Raw genomic sequence first — 21,474 nt, 5'->3', positions numbered from 1 at the left:
TATTCAGCGAAGAATATCCGAATGTATATGGTGCGGCTTCGATTCCGCCCGGCAACGAATTAGTTTTGAATTATACTTTTTTTTTATGCGAAGCATATTACGAGGGCTCAACCCAGCTCCTCAGGCGCGGCGGTGACCATGAAATCACGTGACACCGTGACGTCACGACAGAGGAGAAGTGGCTTTGGCTCAACTCTTGCAAGACGGGCTGGGTGGGAATCGAACCAGGGTCTCCGGAGTGTGGGACGGAGACGCTACCACTGAGCCACGAGTACAACGCTTCAAAGCGGTACAAAAGCGCCTCTAGTGAATGCGGTGTTGCCTTAGAAACGCGCTGTTTCTAAGGCGTGCGTCTCTTGCTCAGGCGCACATTTCGTTGCCGCGCCGAACGCTGCTTTGCTCGACGCTCACCGCGTCCAATGCGGGGCGCGTAGTCGCTGCCCTGTAGCCCATTGTCTTACACCCCTTGGCGGGTCGACGGGAACGCTGTCGCGTTCCACTCTTGAAGGCGAAGAAGTAATGCATGAGTTGTTTCTTCGTCTAGCCGAACCAAATATAGCCAAGCAACAGCAGGTCACCAGGCTAAACAGTGGTTCAACAACTAAAATAAAGGCTAGTATGCTTCGCATCCTGGGCTTAACCTTACCTAAGCCACAGCCATTTTTTTGTCATTGAAGAATGGAAGACGGCCAGTGGCACAGGCCCAGCGGCAAAAGCTGGAATCAACGAGGTTCATTGGAGAGAAGCAACATACCGATTCTCACATTGCCAGTGACCTGGCCAGACTGGCGTGAAACATGTTCATTTAAGAGCAGCGCATAACCAGTGCCGCATACACGCACACGCAGTGGCCCAAGTTGGTGCGGCGGTTGCTTTCGAATTCGCTTCCTCAGCACAGCAGCCCGGGCTAGAGAACTCTGTGACCCAAATTGGAGAGAAATTGGTTGGGTACGGACGGACATACAGACAAATATGCCGCAAATTGGGTGAAGTTCTCGAAGGATGCTAATCGGATTAAAGCGTGAGAGGGGAGTCCGGATGCAGCACGCGCCTCATACATGACCCGTCGGCGCTGGCATTACGGTGTGTCACTACATTGCTTCAATGCTGATCCCACCAACGTAGATCGTGACTCTGGAAATGGCTTCTGTCGAAATTTTATGACTGGGGGCAATCTGTTTGTTAAAGCTGAATGTTTTCTCTGCTTGGATATCGTAGCTAAATTTTTGTCCGTTACAATTACATAAAATACTCTGTAGTGCGCCTGTCTCCTTTGGCCAATCTCCTTCCCGTGTATGCTCGACGCGGTCCCTCGGTGCCGGTATGAGAGTGGAAAGGATCGCCGCTTGCGGTCACTGATCCCTAGTCGATAACTGGTCGGGGCAAAGGGAGAGAGTGTTTCTGTTTTCAATGACGCAAGTCGCCAGGTGGAATAGTAACGGAAAGCTCGATGTCTTTTACTCCTCCTATAATGAGTCGACTTGAAAAATTAGTTCCGCAACACGCTTCCCTAGACAGCGCCTTGCAACTTCCAGTGTGCAACCGGAATTTGCGACCGGACCTGACGAGGGGCACTGGTGGAAAGCTCTTAATTGTCATTGTTTAGCATTGTTTCGGTGGTATAGATTAAGTTTACTTCCCAGTGGCATATTATTGTGGATTTTATGGCTTTTTGTAGTTTATTTCTTCTCGAACTTCATGGTTTTGTCTCATGCTTCCCCACTGTTGCCGCAGTGTTCCTCGTAAAAGTGTTGATTTCATGCTACATCTCTACGGGAGATAGCTGCTGCTAACGACTACCACTCAGACAGACATCCGTTTGCACAGTAAAGGTTGTTGTTGTTCCTTTACCGCAAGTGGCACATGCCCATTGTGGGGGATCGGCCAAGAATTGGACTGTTTGCACGAGCTGAGTAAAAGAAGTTTAGAGAGAACGAGTGTTGCTTTACTGGGGGGAGATGCAATATTGCCTGACGTTCATAGTGGAACAGTTGTCGTACCAGAATGAATCAATAAATTGATTAAAAAAATGAAGAGAATCTCTTCCTATCTCCCTTTCGGAAGATCATCATATTTATCACCACCGCCATGGCCATCATCGTCAGTGCCCAACCATCAGCACGTAGCGACCACCGGAAGAAGAAGAAGCAGAAGTAGTCACTGAACGCCATCGCTCCGTCAAGTAAGATTTTTTTCTTCAGCTGTATTCTAGACTTTCTGAAGTCACCTCGGTAATTGGCATTACGTGTTGCATAGCTGGTAGGACTCAGTTACCGAAGTTGCAGGAGTGAATTCGCCCCACCTTTTTCATTACTACTGTTCTGCTCTAAGGTGCGACTCTTTGTTGTATCCTAAGCATGACAAAGTGAGCCCACTGCCAAACTTAAGGTCCTTCAATATTCTGTTGCGCTGAAGTGTAGTTGGTCGTTTGCTTTCCAGGGTTCTCTCTTTTTTAGTTTCTCTCCAGCTTGTGGCACAGCACTCCCCGCATTCGCATGGTGGCTAGAACTTTTGGGGAAGGCCAGCCCCGCTACGATTACGCCAGGCACCCACCAGGCACGGACGGGATGATGACAGCACTACCGCTGCACTCCCGAGGGACTCCCGGGATAGGTAAGGAATTTCGTTGTACCGGCAAAGGCCTAAACAACGGGGTGTCTGGCGCGGATGTGACACGAAGAAGCAAGGAAGGCTACGGACGGGGGAGGAGATTATTAGAGGGACACAACCCGCACACTGAGGCTGAGGTGACGTAGTGCCATCCACGCTAGCAAACATGAAGGAAGGAAAGACGGTTTTCTAGGAAGCGTTACTTGCTGACATTGAAGCCCAGTAAAGTTGACCCGGCACGTTATCATGTCGCTATAGTTTTATTGTGGAGAGATTTAGCTGGACATCTTATGGTACACCGTCCGAGACCGGGGATTCTAACACTATTATAATGTAGCGGTGGTGTTTTGAGGCAACGAAAGAAGCCGTAGTGGTCCTGCGGGCCAGTCAGAGCTGACGAAGATGCCGAATTCGGCAATTTGGCTGAATGTGTCTATGTCCAGCATGGCGCAAGGAGAGCACACGAGAGGCCCCGGCAAGCCCGGGTGAGGTGGAGATATTGTGGAGGATATCACGTGGTGTATTTTCGCAAAGCACTGATACTGGTGCTCCAAACATACTCGTTGCCATAGCAACGGTCCGCGTTCGTGAAGCTCTCACTGCTCCTTCCTTCCTTCGAAAAGTGTGATAAGATTCTTTCAGGGCACCTCTTTGTCGAAGCACGTTCCGTTCGCGAGACAAACTGTGCTTGGAGTGTCATGTGCGATATTTAAAGTCGTGTTTTGGGTCGGTGAGTGTGAGTGTCAGCCAGTAAAACGTAATCACGGCGCGGGTATTCGTCGTCTTTGGAAAATATTTTTACGGAAGCCAGTGCTATCGAACCAGCGTAAGAAAATTTTCGTGACACGGGGTTTCAGAGATTATTAAATGTGATTAAAAGCATTGTTCGGTGTCCGTAAAGATTATCTCTAAAACAGCGTACTGGAAAGCTTATGATGGAAGCCACTATATCTATCCTAACATTTAAAGATTTCTAAATTTGGGCTGATGACCGCACTACTCAAGACGTCTAGTTGGGCTATTTTCAAACAGCGATCTATCGTAATGTTTCCAACTAAGTGATCGTAGCTGCAAACATACTTCCTTCACCATTTTTTGCTGAAAATAAAGTTTTCATAATTCCAGAAATCTTTTCGGAGCTGGAGCTGCTCTTGCCATATGATGGCTTTCTGTGAACTTGCAGAAGAGCCTGACGTCTGGCTCGTTTTCAATAGCCCAGCGCTCAATATATGGACTCACGTTTAAAGAGTTGGGTTCATGTATTTTTTGTTTGCAACGGGTTTTCACAGGTGACAACACATAAATGAGCGTTCAATGGGCTCTGACGAAGCAGCAAAAAAAAATGCTGTGTGCAGCATTATCTTTGCAAGGCTGTGTTCACTTGTAGTTGGCGTTAACTATGACTACTTCTGACTGCGTCCGCGGTTTCCAGACTATTTAGGAGCATAAAAACACCACAGTTTCTTCACCACAAGGCGCCGACGTTTGTTGTTATTAAATGGCTTAAAAGACTACGGCACTGAATACATTTTTATGCTGTTTTGTCTTCTTGCAGGAATCAAGTCTGGTTCGTCGTAAGTATAATCTGATCACACGTTAAGTCGCATAACGAAAATTATACTGCAGTGACGTCCAGGCCGTCTTAATATATATTTAGCAAAAGTACTCATTTTCGATTTGTCTAACATCAGAGACCGCGACATTATCCCTAAAGAGAAAAATGTATAACTGCTGTGTCTTACCGGTACTCACCTACGGGGCAGAAAACTGGAGGCTTACGAAAAGAGTTCTACTTAAATTGAGGACGACGCAACGAGCTATGGAAAGAAGAAAGATGGGTGTAACGTTAAGGGATAAAAAAGAGCAGATTGGGTGAGGGAACAAATGCGAGTTAATCACATCTTAGTTGAAACCAAGAAAAAGAAATGGGCATGGGCAGGACATGTAAGGAGGAGGGAAGATAACCAACGGTCATTAAGGGTTAAGGACTGGATTCCAAGAAAAGGGAAGCCTAGCAGGGGGCGGATGAGATTAAGAAGTTTGCAGGGACAACATGGCCCCAATTAGCACATGACTGGGGTGGCTGGAGAAGTATTGGAGAGGCTTTTGCCCTGCAGTGGGCGTAGCCAGGCTGATGATGATGATGATAAGACCGCGACAGGTCCGATCTTTTAGTGCTCAAATTTATTGAAGGAAAAGTTGAAAAATTCTAGTTTTTCTTGCGTTCCGTAGCATGCAGAAGCAAGTTAGAATGCTAACTATAAAATGAAAGAAACCTAGTATTGCAACAAGAAATTAAAGAAAAGTTTTGACAAAAAGATTTTGTGTCGGATAATACAAGACGTGGCAAACGGGGAAGAAACTGAAGACCGCACCGTTGTGCACTCCTCTTTAGTAGGCTCACACCATTCAAATTCAAATCATGTGATTCAGAGAAAGTATTCGCACTAGTGCAACTTTGAATGCTTACTGATCAGTTTCTGAGGGGCCACTGTCACGTGATCTGCGATAGCATTGAGCTGCCATGGAAACTTATTACCAGAAATCTAGCAACTACTAAAAGCGCTGCCTATACAATAATCCGGGTTTAGCAGTGCTCGACAAATGACATTGCACATTAATTTAACACACGGGCAAACCATTGTCTGAAGCATCGTTTCCCTTCTTTTGCGCAGAGAGTCGCACCTGGTGACCACTGTGATGGTGGTGGTTCTATCGAGCATCTGCATAGCCTTCAGCCTGGTAATCATCGCCACGATAGTAGGTTCAAGTAAGCACACTTAAGAGACGTTTCTTAGTCCAAGGGCATTTGCATAAAAGTATTGCAGTTTCTTCCCAGAGTCGAAACACTGATAGCGATGGCAAAGTTTAAGCGTTGCGCTTGAACTTGTCGAACAGTGTTCCAACTACATGCGGGTGCTCCAAAGTTTCTGGCACCCTTAAATGCTTTAAGCCGCCTTGTAGGGCCTGTAATGACAACGCACAGGTGCCACTGTGCTGCCCATAAAGACCGGCGCCATAACATTACTTTCAAATTGTGAGCACTAATATCGTTTCACACTTCTAATAGTCCGAGAAGATCTAAGTTAAAAAGACATGCGCTGGAAATGAAGTTTTTTTATGACTTTTATTAGCGTGTTATCACCATGAAAAATTCTGAGGAAGGATTGAGTGAAGGAAATGAGGCTGGTGTTAGCAACTTTGGCGGTTGGGTACCATAGCAACTTCCTTGCATTACGGCATAGATAAGCATGCAGCATACATATACATACAGTCGTAGGAAACACCACGGTGACGCCGAAGCGAAAATTCACGAGAAGTATCGAATAATGGTCATCGCAATAATATTTCGTTAGATGAAGACTTAGAGTAACCTATTGCAAAAGTAAGTGCCAAACTATTAACCTCAAGTATATTGGCTCCTAGAGCATGCCTTCCATGAAGAGCTTGTTTCTGGTAAAGTTATTAGCGCTTCAGGGTCAAATTCGATAACAACGTCACCTCTCCCCTCTTCTCAGTTTTGACTGGGAAGCTTTGCCTTCAGCTAGCAATGATGACGCTGTTGTTTCTACTTGAATATTTTTGGCAAGCGCCCGTTTTCGCCCTAAAAATAATGGTAATTTATGTCCCATGAGGCCCAGTCATAGCGCTAAAAATACGGGAGAAAAGGAGGCGGGGGAGGCTGTCGCTATCGCAGGTGGCAGTTGTGTGTATATGAAACAGACATTTGAAAAATAAGAAGCAGATATTGACATGCGGTTATCGTTAAATGAACAAAGAGTAGTGTTACTTCAGTAAATGTGACCGTTTACGAAGAAAAAAAATAACCGCACAAGCACTTCAATCCATAATATTGCTGCGATGAGGTCGACCCTTCGACTTAGGCCGCTTCTGATTTGATGAGGACGACGTACCGTCCTTGATGTTGGCTGTCTTCCATGTTGACCAGTGCTTGCTAAACTTGTGAATACACCCTGTAAACAGTTTCGTTACTCTGCTTTAATGCTAGAATATACATGTATATATCTTGGTGCAATGGTCCCTTGGTCCTTTGGTCCAATGAGAATGGTCCCTTGGTGCAATGAGAATGTTGTGCAAGATGCGCATGTAAGTAAGCCTAACAAAATGTTTTAAGTTGTTCGAAAACTGCCATGTCGCAATTAAAATTATTTAAAAGGGGACGTTCAAGATGATATCATCCAATTGGCTAGTGCGGAGTGGATTAAAGTTTCCCTGTTTAATAGAAAGTAAAATTTCAGCGTTTGTTGAACGCAGATCCCCTATCTACAGGCACGCAGATGGCACAAAGGTGGCGGACGTCTGTGAATAATTTGAGAGGAAATCGAGACACCATTTGCATGTTTATCCAGCACTGAAAAACTGACACTGCCATTTGGTAACCGCATGCGGAAATATATATAAAGCTTGTGTATTACTTGTTAGTTCTTTTAAATGCATGTACCAAATAATGCGCGAACTTGGGAACAGTTTCTTATATATCAATTTTTTCTTTACTTGGCGTTCCAAGAAACACATTATATTATTATGTCATATTATCCTTCTATATCATTAGCAAGTCATCTTGCCAAGCAGTCTAATTTAAGCTCTAGCGTTTTAATTACTTTACATCTTATTTATCAGCGCTATTGTAGAGTTGTTTCCTCCTAACATTTGTAGTATTTTATGAGCGTCCCCACGTTGATATTTGCCGCAGTCTGTATACAAACAGGGGATTGGGGTTAGAAATGAAAACTTAAATTTTTTTCATAAGTAATTAACGTTTAAACGTCACGTTTGAGGTCATTCGACTTTACCCCTTATTCTTTCTCAGGATACTTAGTAAACCTACTGCTTCCTTGTTGTGTACCTGCGGAAAAAATCGTAACCACGCGTCTCAGAACGCGTGCTATCTAGATTCGGGGTGGTGTGCCACTAGTATTGGCTGAGAAATACTGCAAGGGAACTTATGTGCAGGGAAATTCGACTAAGGTTGATTGGTTGGTTTTTCAACAATGCTTTTGCTATGGTTATTCTTATTCAAAAAAGACATAGGTCGCCCAATTCAATATGATGAAGTGTGTATTGTGGGAACATACACGTTTTCATACAGTAACACGTATTATCATATATGATTGGGAACAGAGGGCGGGATAAGGTGCATACGGCTTTTTTTCAAAGGTGTTGGCTACGGTGATGCTACTGGTTCTAGAAACTGGCTATGTCCTGTGAAACTCCTGAACGAGACTGACTGAAGTTTTTGTCTCGCAGGGTTCACCGATGATACCACGCCCCGTGATCCGGAAGAGATGACATCGGGCGAAGGGCACCAAGACACTCTTCAAACTGTCATAGTTCCACAAGAGACGGTGAAGATGGTGCCGATGACAACGCCGAGAACAGAAGCGACTGCCGCATCGACGACTGCTGCTCCGATAACCGCAGCACAAACGCCCGCCATGGCGCAGACGACCGCAATGGCGCAGACGACCACCAAGGCGCAGATGACCACCATGGTGAAGACAACCTCAATGGCGCAGACGACTGCCAAGGCGCTGACAACCGCAAAGGCGCAGACGGCCGCCAAGGCGCAGACGACCGCAATGGCGCAGACGACCGCAATGGCGCAGACAACCGCCAAGGCGCAGACGACCGCAATGGCGCAGACGACCGCAATGGCGCAGACGACCGCCAAGGCGCATACGACCGCCAAGGCACAGACGTCCGCAATGGCGCAGACGGCCACCAAGGCGCAGACGACCGCAATGGCGCAGACAACCACCATGGTGGAGACGGCCGCCATGGCGCAGATGACCACCATGGGGGAGCCGACCACAATGACCGAGACTAGCACCAGCGCACCGATGACCAGAAAAATGACCACCGAAGAGGGGACACCGACGATCGCAGCGACGGCTGAGGTGACCAGCCAATCAGGCAAACGTGAGCCCGTCACTTTCGAAATTTCTTATACGTTTATGTACTTCCGCATCATACAGTAAAACCCTGAGGCAGGCTCTTCTTTCGACAGTTAAGGGTGAGGAAATATGCCTATTAGCCCCGAGAATTAGGAGTGGCGCCCTCTCGTGAGTGACGTCACGGCCAGGACGCCGCTCGCTCCGGCTCGCTCGGCTGCCGCGCGCGCTCGTTCCCTTCGTGTATGCTTGGGGCATGGGTGGCTCGAACCGTACGTATTGAAGAATACGTCGGCTTCTTTCAGCTGCCATACCTTAACCACAGTTTCTTCTTCAAAAGCGTGTGAGTCGAGAAACTTTGCGGCTTGGATATCGCAAGCTAAGTAGCGTTAAAGGGGTCTACTAGGTTTTGCAATGCATATATGCGCCGTGTCTATCGGTAAATTTTGACTAAAAAAAGAATATCTGCAAATTCAACGCGCGAAGTTGTGTATGATGCTTCGCTAAACATTTAACATTCCTTTAGTATTTAGCTATGAGAGGCATTGCGTTTTACGTGGAAGAAAAATTTGGTAATTGGCGTCAACATGTTATCTGATTTTAGAAAGACACTGCCCAGCGAAGCTCTCATCATGATTCCTATTACACTGGTGTGTTGTTCTATTCAAATATGGCCATTCATTAATGCGCAAAAAAATAGTTAGGCGCGAATTTCTTATGAAAAAGTTTGCTGCTACTTTCATCCCCCTCTGAAACAGGCCTCCAAAAAAAACGAATTGCTCATGGCTGCTAACACGACGGCGCGTCATGTAGAGTATTTACATAGTTAATTGCAGTTATACAATATATGAAAGGACAGTGAAATATTTCCACAATAACAATGCAAAACACACTGCGGCATTGAAATAAATAAATGATATACACATGGTAACATAGACAAAAAATAGGAACATAGCATACATTATTAATCATTAACAAACGCGCTCTAAAGAGGTGAGTTGAACGTGTAGCACGGAAAAGGGAATATATATTGGTGCATTCCTATTTGTACTCTGTAAATAGCCGTAAGCCTTCATTGACTTTACTTCAAATTTCCGCCGCTTAAAAAAATAAACACGTGAAGAACCGCCTAATGTTGACAAGCAGTTAAAGAAGCAAGTGAGGCGTGTAGAATCTAAGCTCCAGTATTAGTTAAGTCCCCGTGCTACTGCCGAGCGTTTCTGTGAGGAAATGCAAAAATTCGATATTGTACCATGAACTATTCGTCGTGAGCAAACCTGTTTTAGCGGAATAAAATCAACGTAACTGCTGTAGAACTCATATATAGACAGCTTTCTGAAATACTTGTTGCACCGCGGGAGGTATGGTATCATAACTGGATTCCTATAGGCTATGCTTTTGCGATTGTCTATCCGCGTATGAAAAACCCGCGATGGGGTGGTCTGCGTCGCTTCGGCTGGCACTGTAGCGTTGCCTTCGAGAGCTGCATTGTTGTCTAAGAAATTAGCTCTTTGAATAAATGTTCGCAAAGGAAGACGTCGTAAAAATATATTTGAGACGACCACCATAAGTATACAAGCAGAGAGAACGAGGGCGAACAAACGAAAACACCGCAGAAAGCGCCCGGACAACGCCAGAACTGTAGCAGACGACAGGCGCGAGTCCGTGCCCTGACGTCACGCGAGCGGCGCTCGCAGCGCCGCTCGTGTTCGTTCTCGGGGCTAATAGTGGATACATCCTGCCAGTAAGCGAATCGAGTGGTTACTTATTCGCTCGGTTAATCTTTCACTCAATAGATAAATAAACCCTGTGGCCAAGAGGTCTCTTGCTCACGTTTTATTCGGCAAGTATATTTGTTTGGTAAAAAGAAAACGGTGGATCGATTACCTGCTCGAGAAGCAAGTTAGTCGCAGTATCAGTGGATAAACGGGTGTGTTGTTCTCCGAACTAATTGGCTAACATTTGGTTTAACTTTAAGACAACAGAAATATAAAATACTGAAATATTTAAACGAGTTGATATCCTAATGTGTGAATTAGTCAGTGAAAGAATCACGTCCGTACTCAGTGGAACATACGCCATTCTGACTTTTAGTTCTCTTAGGCTGAATGAAAGAATGCCTCTGCTCGTTACATGGGGCAATCAATTTTTTCAAGAACTGATTGATCGATAGACCAGCCGTACATTTCATATAAATGTACGTAATGATGCAAGATATCAAATAGAAAGTTAATATTAGAATTAACGTATATAATGGAATGAATAAAGCATAACCCAACAAATATAGCCAATCTTTATTCGATGGCACGATACCTTTAAACAATAACATTGAGGAAACATATACTCAACGGTGCTGTGTATATTCATATATATGTGAGCAAATATTAAAACGCTCCGGTGGCCTTCGTGTGGGCACCACACTCGCGTGTGGGCCTTAGCCCATATGCTTCGCCTTCAATACACATTTAATGCACACTGCAGGCAAGTCGTGCCTGTAGTGTCTATTGAAGATATACTGCACTGCTTTTTTCTGAACACGTAGGCCCGAGTTGTGTAACGTCACCTTTTGGTGCGGACCCCATATAATCTTGGCGTATTCAAGCTCTGCACTAACACAAGTGTTATATCCGGGGAGGTTAACACTACATGGCGCATTTTTAAGTTTCCTCTGAAGAAGCCACTTCTTTTTTTAGTGCCGACGGGAATGTCTCGGATATGTGTATAGACTAGGAGAGTTGGCAGTTTAACGTGACGCCAAAGTAATTGTAATGATACACCACAAGTGTGTCGAAGTTCTTGAGTGAGTTAGTGTATGTGCTAAGCTGTTTCTTGTTATAGGCTACCGGACAATTTATTTATTGCTCAATTCCATATCCGTCATGCGCTGCAATCATAAGTACACTGTACATTTTTTTTGTTGCACGTAGTGGTATTGCTGAGACGTAATTTGTATAAAAAACAACGCAATCACCTGCAAACAGTCGGATGGTCGCCGCACGATGGGGGACAACGTGCGATTATTTCACAGAGATTCAGAACAGCTTCACTCTCGGTAAACTTTCTTGGATTTCGCCAGAAGTTATGGGCAGCATGCCTGAATTACGATTCTTAATCTGTGCAAACTGCTCCCTCTCCTTGTGATAAGCCCCAATGCACTGGATGATATGCGGTAGAAGACTAACACAATCAATATTATGCAATAACTTTTCGTGCGATACTTTGTCGAATGCCTTCAGTAAATCCATGAACAATACATCAAACTGTCGAGCTAGATTAAGAATTTATGTTAATTCATGCACGGTTAGCATAATTTGTGTAATGGTTCATATTTCTTTCCAGAAGCCGTGGTGATATGGTGACAGGATGACCCGTTCACCTAGAAAATCATGAATGTATTTTCCGATGACGTTTTCTAGGAGCTTACAACATGTACTAATGATGAAGATGATCCAATAGCTTGATAGTGACAAGAGACGCTTTATATTTTTATGAATCGGAGTGATGCACTCCATACGTTAGGCATTTTGCCAGTAGCGATTGACACGTTAAAAATATTGCCCAGAACTTGAGCTAAGCTATTTGCCTTGGATATCTTGTTAAAAATGCAGTTGATGCACTGTTTGGGCTGCAGGACTTTTAAACATCAACTCCTAACTACATGGCTACCACACCTTCTCGGGCAGCCATACGGCCGTCATGTGCTGAAATCAGTACGCTGTTAGATAGAGGGATATAGGAATAAAAAAAAAATTATTTCCAAGTAATAATAAGCCAATTAGCAGTGTCCGTAGCATCCGTAATCATTACCAGCTTTCATTTTAGTAACATCCTCTTTCTTTTAAAAGACGCCAGAATTTCTGACAATAACTTTCAACGAAATGAATAAGTCTATTTCAAAAATGAGTTACGATATTGTGCTACACTACAGATTGCCACTTGTGCACAGGTATGCTGACTTGTGCTTTAATAACCTTGTCTTTGTAGTTAGAAATCGTAAGAGAGTACGTTCACCATAAGACTACAAGTTGACAGGCAGTCTACAGAGCAGTTAGAATTTTTGGTAGTCTTTAATTCTGATGACCTTGTATACCACATGGCGTATAGAAGCTCTATACATACGAGAGTAAGTGTTAGGGGGACGTTGTTTTTATGTTGCTGCCTATCTACTTGCAAACTAACTACTTGCATAGAGTCTCTGGACTGTTGTCAAGAAAGTTTAAGGCGTTAAATCCATGGCCTTAAAACAAGCCATTAACGAAATATATGTAGCCTTTTATTCTATAATTTCTCCGAACCAATTTTTACAAGAGTGTCACCAGATCTACTACGAAAATGTCTGTGTCATAATCGGTTAACTGCTTGAATGGCTAGAAGAACGAGTAAGTTTAGGGATAGAATGATCTTTCTGTCGAATCCCACAGTCGAATGTTTCTGTCGAGATCATCACCGCACAACGTGTCTGTTCCACTAAGAGTTAAGCCAAACCTTATTGCAAATAGCTAAATTCCCGTCTTTACCCGTTTATACCTGCAGTGATGAACCGGCAGCCTCTGCTGTGCACGATGGGTACCAATACCTACCTGACACGCATGTTCCCGAAAGACGGACTGTGTGACTACCTTTTCTACGAATCGATCTACAAGAAAGGAATCTCAACTTTCAACCCTCCCGACGAATTGGACTATGACCTGCGCATCTTCGTCGAGCAACGCGAGGAGTACAGCACCACGGCTGTCGGCATAAGCTTCGGCTTCGAGTAAGCGCCAGTGGATAATTTAAACCAGCAGCACGCGCGTGAAATCAGAGGTCATCTTGCGCAGTAAACGAAATAGCAGGAAGATATGTGCGCGGTGACATTAAAACAATTCTGAACACCCTTTCTGCCTACACGTAGTTCGTCGTTGCGTTCGTCTTTGTGTCCACTAGTTCGCTCTCCTCTCCCCTTCCTGGCCCGTCTTTTCCTTCCATCCGTCCGTCCGTCCGCCTAAGGATGGATGGATGGATAGATGGATGGTTGGATGGATGGATAGTGTATTGCGTCAGGTGTTTTAAAAAAAAAACCCTCAAAAATATTACCACATTGGCGTTTTCGTGTAGGACCTTGCCTTGACGGCGAATTTTAACTTGCAGGCGCGCATCTTTCTTGAAGTCTATTCTTTCACGGAATCGGCAGCCTCACTCGCCGTTTATGGTGGGCTACTTCTGGCGACAAAGGATTTATCACTTCGGTGTCCTGGACACACCCACGAGGGACGTGGCGGAATCTTCAGTAAAAGAGGCTTTGGAGTTACTCAAGGTACACATAGTTTCCGTTGCTACGGCCAGTTATGCAAAGAGTTAGAGTTCTGAGAAAAATTTGTGAGGCGTCGTTTGCATAGGCGCGAAGAAATGACCTGCACCACCATTTTGCCATTGAAATAATCACTTTAACGTGTATATCGAAGGCTTCCAAATTGTCCAACATGAGCATTGCATATACAACGTTGTCCAAGATGGAAGTATCTCATCTTTCAACATCTCCTGCAGTGGTAATAAATATGGAACCTATTTTGTCGATATTGGCATATTAGTATATTGCGGCGCTGTACAAACGGCACAATTACTCTTTCTGTATGTGTAGAGCATATTACACCATTAGCCTTTTCGCGCGTTTTGTCGAGTCATGCTGTTCCGTGTAAACAACCGGTTTACTAATAAACAGCGTACTCCAATCGCTTCCCATTTTTTTGATGTCACGTGCTACTGGTGCGTAAACTTCACAGTAGTAGAACGAAAAAACCAGTCAAAAACTCAAAGAACAAGAGGAGAGGTTTACACCACAACGACTGGACTATCAACTGAGGTTTATTAGAATCGGTGTAGTCCCAGCGAGGCCAGCAGAGCATGCGCAACTGCATCATCGCTAATCACATAGCATACCTGCTGGCCTTGCTGGGACTGCACCGATTCTAATAAACCTCAGTTGATAGTCCAGTCATTGTGGTGTGAAACTCTCCTCTTGTCCTTTGTGTTTTTGACTGGTTTTTTCGTTCAAGTATGTACCAACTGGCCCAGATTTCAACCCTTCTTCACAGTAGTAGCTCTCCCTGCCTTTCCCCCCATCTCTTTCTCTCTCTCTCTCTCGGAGTGGCAGTCACAGCATTTTTTATCTTACACCATTTTCCACGCACACAATTTATCGGCTATCGCTAATAATCCCCGTCTGGTATTCCCTAGTTGTATAGGTGTATAAACACACTATGTCGTAAAACTCATGTCATATCATTCCGACCTGAATTCACATGAATGTGGAATAAAGTCACCTGAGTATGCTTTTTAATGAAGCAATAGGACCGCGCAACCTACGATACCCTGTGAACATTGACGCAATAGTCTTTTTCGACGAGGAGCCCAAACGCTTCGTCCCTCAGTCCAGCGTTGTGTAAATTTTTCTTTCAGTTAGTCAACGACTTCTCCGAACTCCAGAGAGCTCAGGGCCACTCATGCTTCATGGCATTCGCCGCAATCGTTCCCAACGCCACGTGGGCCAGCTTCTACGTCGGCGCATTTGCGTGAGTTTTGTGTAGGAACGCTAACGAGCGGTTTACACTGATATCTAAATGGACTGCCTAAGGGTGAGACAGCCTTAAAACTCAATGCATGAACGAATCAATGAACGATAGAATCAATAAATAAAGCAGCCAAAGTATTATTTCCAAAACAAGATTTGTGGTCGTCCACACTAACAGGGGCGAGAGGCAGTTTGTGGATGCTTGCGCTCATTGTTACCCGTCGCGTTAGCTTTTCGCTGTAAAAATGTTTACACCCCATACGGGTGTTTTCTGGCTGAAAGGGTAACAACCCAGCCGTTAAGACCTTACAGGAAATTATGGAGGACGACAACGGAACACTAATTAGACATGCGATGGCAAAAGACGTAATCAGAAAACTATGCAATCATTCCGACTGCCTTGGGCACACAGAAATATCCCACAAGAGAATTTCGCATGGAGAGATGCGAAAATCTCCTGTCGGATATTTCTGTGCGCCCAAGGCTGTCAGCATGATTACATAGTGTTGAACTACGTCTTTTTTTCTCGTCGCACGTCTAATTAGTGTTCCATTGTCGTCATCTATCGATTTTCGTAAGACCTTAATGGTTGGGTTGTTACTCAAGCAGCAAGAAAACACCCTTAAGGGTGTAAACATTTTTACACAGTGGCAATGGTGACCCGCTGCTGAAATCGAGGTTTAGGATTGGATTCCCGCCCTGTGGCTGCATTTCGACGGGGGGAGGGGAAGGGGGGAGAACATGCAAAAACGCTCCGGTACTTGGATTTATGTGTACAAGATGCTTGGGGTGTTCAATGTTGATCCCCAGTCCCCCCACTACGTCTTGCCTCATAATCAGATTGTAGTTCTGGCATGTAAAATTGCAGAATTTATATTTATTTATTTACCAGAAATTTGTACAAAGCATAGCAAGCACACGGAACACACCAATCCATCCACTATTCAGAATTACCCTTACAGAATGATGGCAGCGCCAGAGTTTCTTCTCGTAATTTTTTTTGCAAGATACGCCGTGACAAGAACTACCAATGCCTATTTGCGGTTTATCTATTTATTTACGCAGGCCATGCTTTACCTTCGAAAAATGTGTTGTTACACTTTGTATTTCTATTCTGTTCCTTTACTCATGAATGTACAAAGTCATGCACTCTTAGAAGGAACACCATATCTCTGTTCAAGAGCTCGCAGGAACTTTCATTTCAAATGAGCACCCGTTCAATATCTTTCTGTTCATATATATCTGTTGTGGACATCATATTGTCCACTTTTATTATAATTTGATTCAATTATTACTTCAGATTTACAGTAGGTAATGTTGAATAATAAGTTGAATAGTTCGTTCATACGGTCAGCGTAGTGGGTCAATTTCTTGCACCGCCAAAGTGGCGTGATGAAGGCAATTGGGCTGGACACGCTGCAGCTTCTTTTTTCAACCCTCCCTAAGTCCCCGCAACGTCCCTCCTTCCTTGATGCTCCATCTCTCATATCCTTGGCTAATGCCCTAATTACGGGACAGAAAGTCAGAAAAATTAGCCACACTGAGTGACTTGGATGACCGACCTCTTTTGGAGTGGAAGACTCTGGGACCCGTAGAACGACAAGGCCCATTCCGAGCAAACAGAGTGGTCTCGACATTTTTACAGAGAGTGACACAGGCTCAATTACTGCACGATAGACGCCTGCGTATTATGACGTACTGTGTGCTGAGTGTGTTTGCACATCGCTCGTGTACACAGTTCACTGTACACTACAATTTACACTAATTAACACCCTTTAGGAGGTTGCACAACGGTTTAAATCGGTCTATAATCACGCGCTCACACTCATCAGAGTGTAAAAGTGTAAACTATAGGCGAATTTGCACCCTTACGTATTTCAAGGGTGTAAGTTCACATTGTATTATCATCATCACTCTCCCTTTCTTGTCATTTTTTTTCTCTCTCCGTTACGTACAGTAGCAGGCAATACAGAAGGCTCCTGCAGCCAACTGTTTTTCTGACCCCAAAATTTATCCTCTTTGCCATGATTTCTTATTTCTTTGCCATGATTGATGTCATGAATGATGCTATTTCTCTGCCGCGAACGATGATTAATGTAAGTGCGATGATGCAAGAACGTGATGCTGCGGAAGAAGAGCAACATGCGTGTGAGCAGCAGGGGCTCTTGATTCAGGTCCACCCTTGTGCACACACATATGCGCAGGGACACGCTGTGGCCGCACTTGTTCATCGGCCTCGGTCACTACGTCAATGGTGACAACACGTTCACCGACTGCCACATCATGCCACCGACGGTGCTGAAGAGACCAGCGCAGGTGGCCACCGACAATAGCAGCTACCAACACGACTTGGTGCGAACAAATTGTTCATGTGTCCGCCTGGACTCGGTCTTTTGATTTAGCAGTTCGAAAACTGAACTTGAGCTATAAGCGGGTTATAATCGCGCATGTGGAAGCCAGCGAAAGTTGTCCCTAAAGGGTTGTTTTTTATCACCCATCCGCTAATTCAATGAAAGGGTGTAAGGCGGCTCCTTTTCTTTAAGTGTAGGCCTCGAATAACGCCGCAAAACACTCTGCCGTTCCTTGTGCCATCGGGCCGGGCTGTACGATCTTTAATTTCGGGGCCATTCCTTTGACTCCTCATGCCAACATTAATAAATCTCGGTTTCTAGTCACTGTGCCGGAAACACGGATTCAAGAAAGCTGAGGGAGAGGGGTTAGGCGCGTTAGGCATCATCGACGTCCGCGTTAGACCGCAACTGACCCCATAATTGGCAACAATGGGCTGTCTAAGGCGTACACACGTCCTATGACGGCACAGCAACGCTTGTTCACGGGGCAGTATGATGTCCACGATGACGACGATTCCCGATGGCCTAAGGACATCAATGATGATAGAGACGATGACGATGTAAACGATGATGAGAAGATCTCAATACATGTATTTATGGAGCGTATGGTACGATTTTAGGCGACTCTTCAATCGAATCCTCTCACTTTGACATTCAATGGCACGAATATATGAGTTCTGTGACATATTAAAAATGCATATTCATGCTTACCCTGGCTAACGTTTCATTTGTCGCCATGTGTAGGCTATGGCGGTCGGCAGTTTTGACAAGCTGACGACAACCAGTACGCCACCGGCGTGGGCGATCTCGGTGACTATGAAGGGAAGGTGGACGGTGCGCGAAGCCGGAGAACAGCCAAATTTTTTGTCCCGGTGCGTGCACGACCCGGATGCCAAATCTTTCGGAAACGTCGGACAGGTGAGGCCTACGTGTGACAGGTGCGACGCTTCTTATGCTGCTTGAGAATAAGAAACGCGTCGGAACTACGGTTTTGCGTTACAAGATAGCGTTTCTTGTAATTCTCAAGCGAACGAGAAGTCGATTGGAGCATTTCGATGTGCAGCCAGTAGAGGATATGTCTTGCTTTCCAGTAGTACTGCTCCTTAGTTAATTTGAATAATTAATAGTTTGACAGCTGTCTGTCTTCTCACTTTTAAGAACTGCTTGACATGCCAGACAGAAAGAAAGCGATAAAAGGACCACAGGGCCTTTATTCAAGGATGTCGTCTGTGCTGAAGACCGCAACAACGACTATATAAGTAACTTTTGCACTAAAATGTGCAATGCATTGTACATACCTGAGCTCGTGGCTGAAGCTGCGCAACTATATCAAGGTACACGTAAACTGGTACTGAAGCTTCCACAGAAGCCCACATGTCTAAATTATGGCGGAGTGTTGCAATCTTCGTCTTCTGTGGATCGAAGGCTCAATTTTTTGACAACCAGAAAATTGAAAAAGTAAGTATGGCGTCACCCCCAGTAATAGAAGTTACGTCGTGACCATATCCTCTTTGGCTAGGCTATTTCAATTCGTGTAAAGTTCAGCACTGACACCACTATGCGAATAGTTATTTTTGTTCTCTAAGTCTACGACTCACCTCAGCTTACACGCCAGCATGTCTTTTAAACTTGTGTACTTTCTTTAAAAATGCGAGTGAATAAAATAGGATTGAATGACAGTGCCAGAGAGGCGTAGAAATCCAGTTAACAAGTATTCGCTTAGAGTTATGCGCCCAAAATGCATGACAGAACAAAATATATATGTTTCAATCGATTAAAATGTGTAATACCACCAACGCAAAATCACAAAATAGCAATATTTGCGAAGCCTACTCATTCTCTACTACTACCGGATGACCGTCATTGTAGAGGTTGTCGAGGTTGTAGGCGAAGGCAGTGCTGCTATCGACATATTGAAGCGCTAGCTTTGTTCGGCCTCAGCGCACTACAGGGTCGTTTTTCTGCTGCGACAAGTATTGTAAAAAGAGGAGAAAAGAACCAGCAGCCTGGCTGACATTTTGACACCCAGCGTCTAAGCAAACGTGGTCGATAGTCACAGTAACCCTTCTCTGCGCTTTGGTTGGCCGCTAGCGCCATCAGATGTCGCCATCGGTGTTGTTTCGTTTCCGGTGTGCTTACGCTGTAGGCACGCGGATTCCGAAACTATACGTACTGGCAAAAGGCACAGCACATTCTGGGCATGCCTCTCAAGTTGGCTTCGGCTCTTCAACGTATCTCATGCTCCGTTCTTCAGGTGTGCGACGACCCCGACATTGAACGAGTGGTCAACGACCTGGAGCTGTTGTCGACGCTGACTTACGGCGAGAACAACAGCCGGGTGTTTTCATACGATGACGAATACGCCTTCAGAGAAAAGGTAGTGTAATAGGACAACGCCAGCTAAACATGGGACTCTAAACAATCTAAACAGGATTCTGAGGTTCCGGCTGCACATGAACTGCGCATTCCAATGCGGGTTTTTCAGTGTCGGGTTTTTGCGGAAATGATGCACCCGCAGTGTCAAGATTTTTTTCTCCGCTATTATAAAACGAATTGAACAGTTTATTTCTGAATGTGCAGAAATTAAGGGGAAAAAATGACATGGTTAATGACAAGCGCTTTCTTGGCGAAATCGCCCACATTTCTCTCTCACGAAAGGAATGTCAAAAGAAACTCGGCGGGACAGAAACGCGAGAACGTACCGGTACGTCATCGGCGTCAACTTCCCCACTAAAAGAGTGAATAAGGGTGTAAGTCGTTGTCTAATTGACATCTAGCACCCAAAGAGGGTGTAAAGGTCTGTACATACATCTTACGCCCGTATTTATTTTTAACAATGTAAATTATTTAACAGTGCCTTCAAACCAATCAGAGCCGCTTTAACACCCTTGCCACTGCGGCGATACCCTTCTCACACAGCGCTCGCCGCCCTCTCCCCAATGGCGACGAGGAGGAGGAGAGGGGGGCTGTGGACATATATGATGGCGGGAAACAGACATACTGTATGTTATTTTCTTTTTTGCTGATAATGAGTCCGCATAAAAACTGAACACGTACAGAATGTAAAATTAGACTCAAAATTAGGGACGCTGAACTTAAATAGCTTTTCGAGATCTGCGAAACTGTTTCAGACGTTATTTGCAAGAATTTCGTGGTGCATGATTGATCAGTAGGGGTGAAAAGGAGAGCGAAAGTGAAACTTTTCTCGATGGCCGTTACACACACATCGGGTGCCTGTTTTGAACGAAGTTAAATATCAGTAGGCGGTGATTTACAATTCGTCTCTTACACAGGCATGACGGGTACAATTTGTGTTTGGATATAGGCAATGTTCGTGCACGTGGAATTTCTAGCATGCCCTCACCACCGTCTTGGTAAGCGTTGGTATCTCGCACTTCACTCGTGCTTCCACCATGTGCATGTTTTAACAATTTCTTTCATCCAGGGTTGCTTCACTTTTCGAATCTAATTGAATGAAATGAGTCGCTAAATTCGGGCTTCGAATGCCGAATGGAATACGACACATAGTTAAAGAAATAGAAGCCTACCAGAGACAAGTTCTACCAAAACTTACTTACGCTAATCTCTGGCTGGCTGGCTAGCGGGCTGGCTGGCGGGCTGGCTGGCGGGTTGGCTGGCTGGCTGGCTGAACTGTTCCCCACATGTTCTTTATTCCGTTACAGCTATGCAGGCTCAAGGCTGAGCACACATCCACAGAGTTCGGCATAGCAGTCTTCGACCTCGAGTACGAAGATTCCTTAAACAGCTGTTTCTTCGTCAACTCGTACGGGGCCTTCTCCAGGCTCAAAGCATTGCGCAGACTGATCGATTTCTTCAGGACGAAGTTTCACGACCAATCAGATTTAGCCGCCTGCACGGTTCCAACATAATTTGAGGGAACGCGTAATAAAGGCAAAAATAAGCCGCCTGTCAGAAGCCGTTCCTAATTCAGCGTTGCTGAATTAGCACTCACTCACTCACTCACTCACTCACTCACTCACTCACTCACTCACTCACTCACTCACTCACTCACTCACTCACTCACTCACTC

General features: G+C 45.0%; 1 protein-coding gene across 5 annotated transcripts; it reads left to right on the top strand.

Moving 5' to 3' along the window:
* Positions 1-2,109: 2,109 nt before the first annotated feature.
* Positions 2,110-21,345, top strand: LOC139048566 (mucin-3B-like). 5 transcript variants are annotated; one of them, XM_070522977.1, is made up of 12 exons: positions 2,110-2,182; positions 2,440-2,613; positions 4,166-4,184; positions 5,286-5,380; positions 7,879-8,550; positions 13,056-13,278; positions 13,653-13,818; positions 14,961-15,073; positions 17,277-17,424; positions 18,168-18,341; positions 19,678-19,800; positions 21,107-21,345. In XM_070522977.1, exons 2-12 carry the CDS (start codon positions 2,496-2,498, stop codon positions 21,311-21,313), a joined length of 2,058 nt encoding a protein of 685 aa, XP_070379078.1. In that variant the 5' UTR covers positions 2,110-2,182; positions 2,440-2,495; the 3' UTR covers positions 21,314-21,345. The 5 variants fall into 5 exon arrangements, with proteins under 5 accessions (XP_070379078.1, XP_070379081.1, XP_070379082.1 ...); XM_070522978.1 differs by lacking the exon at positions 2,110-2,182 and adding an exon at positions 2,193-2,331; XM_070522979.1 differs by lacking the exon at positions 2,110-2,182 and adding an exon at positions 2,212-2,331 and having other exon boundaries at positions 2,457-2,613.
* Positions 21,346-21,474: the final 129 nt, after the last annotated feature.

Source organism: Dermacentor albipictus, chromosome 8 (assembly GCF_038994185.2).
Source record: "Dermacentor albipictus isolate Rhodes 1998 colony chromosome 8, USDA_Dalb.pri_finalv2, whole genome shotgun sequence".
Taxonomy (NCBI): domain Eukaryota; kingdom Metazoa; phylum Arthropoda; class Arachnida; order Ixodida; family Ixodidae; genus Dermacentor; species Dermacentor albipictus.
The sequence above is the reverse complement of the archived record's forward strand: the minus strand, read 5'-3'. Positions and strand labels throughout refer to the sequence as shown.

Excerpts from the sequence above, each read along its gene's own strand:
- LOC139048566 (XM_070522977.1), top strand. The coding sequence starts at position 2,496 with ATGGTGGCTAGAACTTTTGGGGAAGGCCAGCCCCGCTACGATTACGCC. Across the intron at positions 8,551-13,055 it reads GACCAGCCAATCAGGCAAAC|TGATGAACCGGCAGCCTCTG; the intron begins GTGAGCCCGTCA and ends TTATACCTGCAG. Across the intron at positions 13,279-13,652 it reads GGCATAAGCTTCGGCTTCGA|GCGCGCATCTTTCTTGAAGT; the intron begins GTAAGCGCCAGT and ends TTTAACTTGCAG.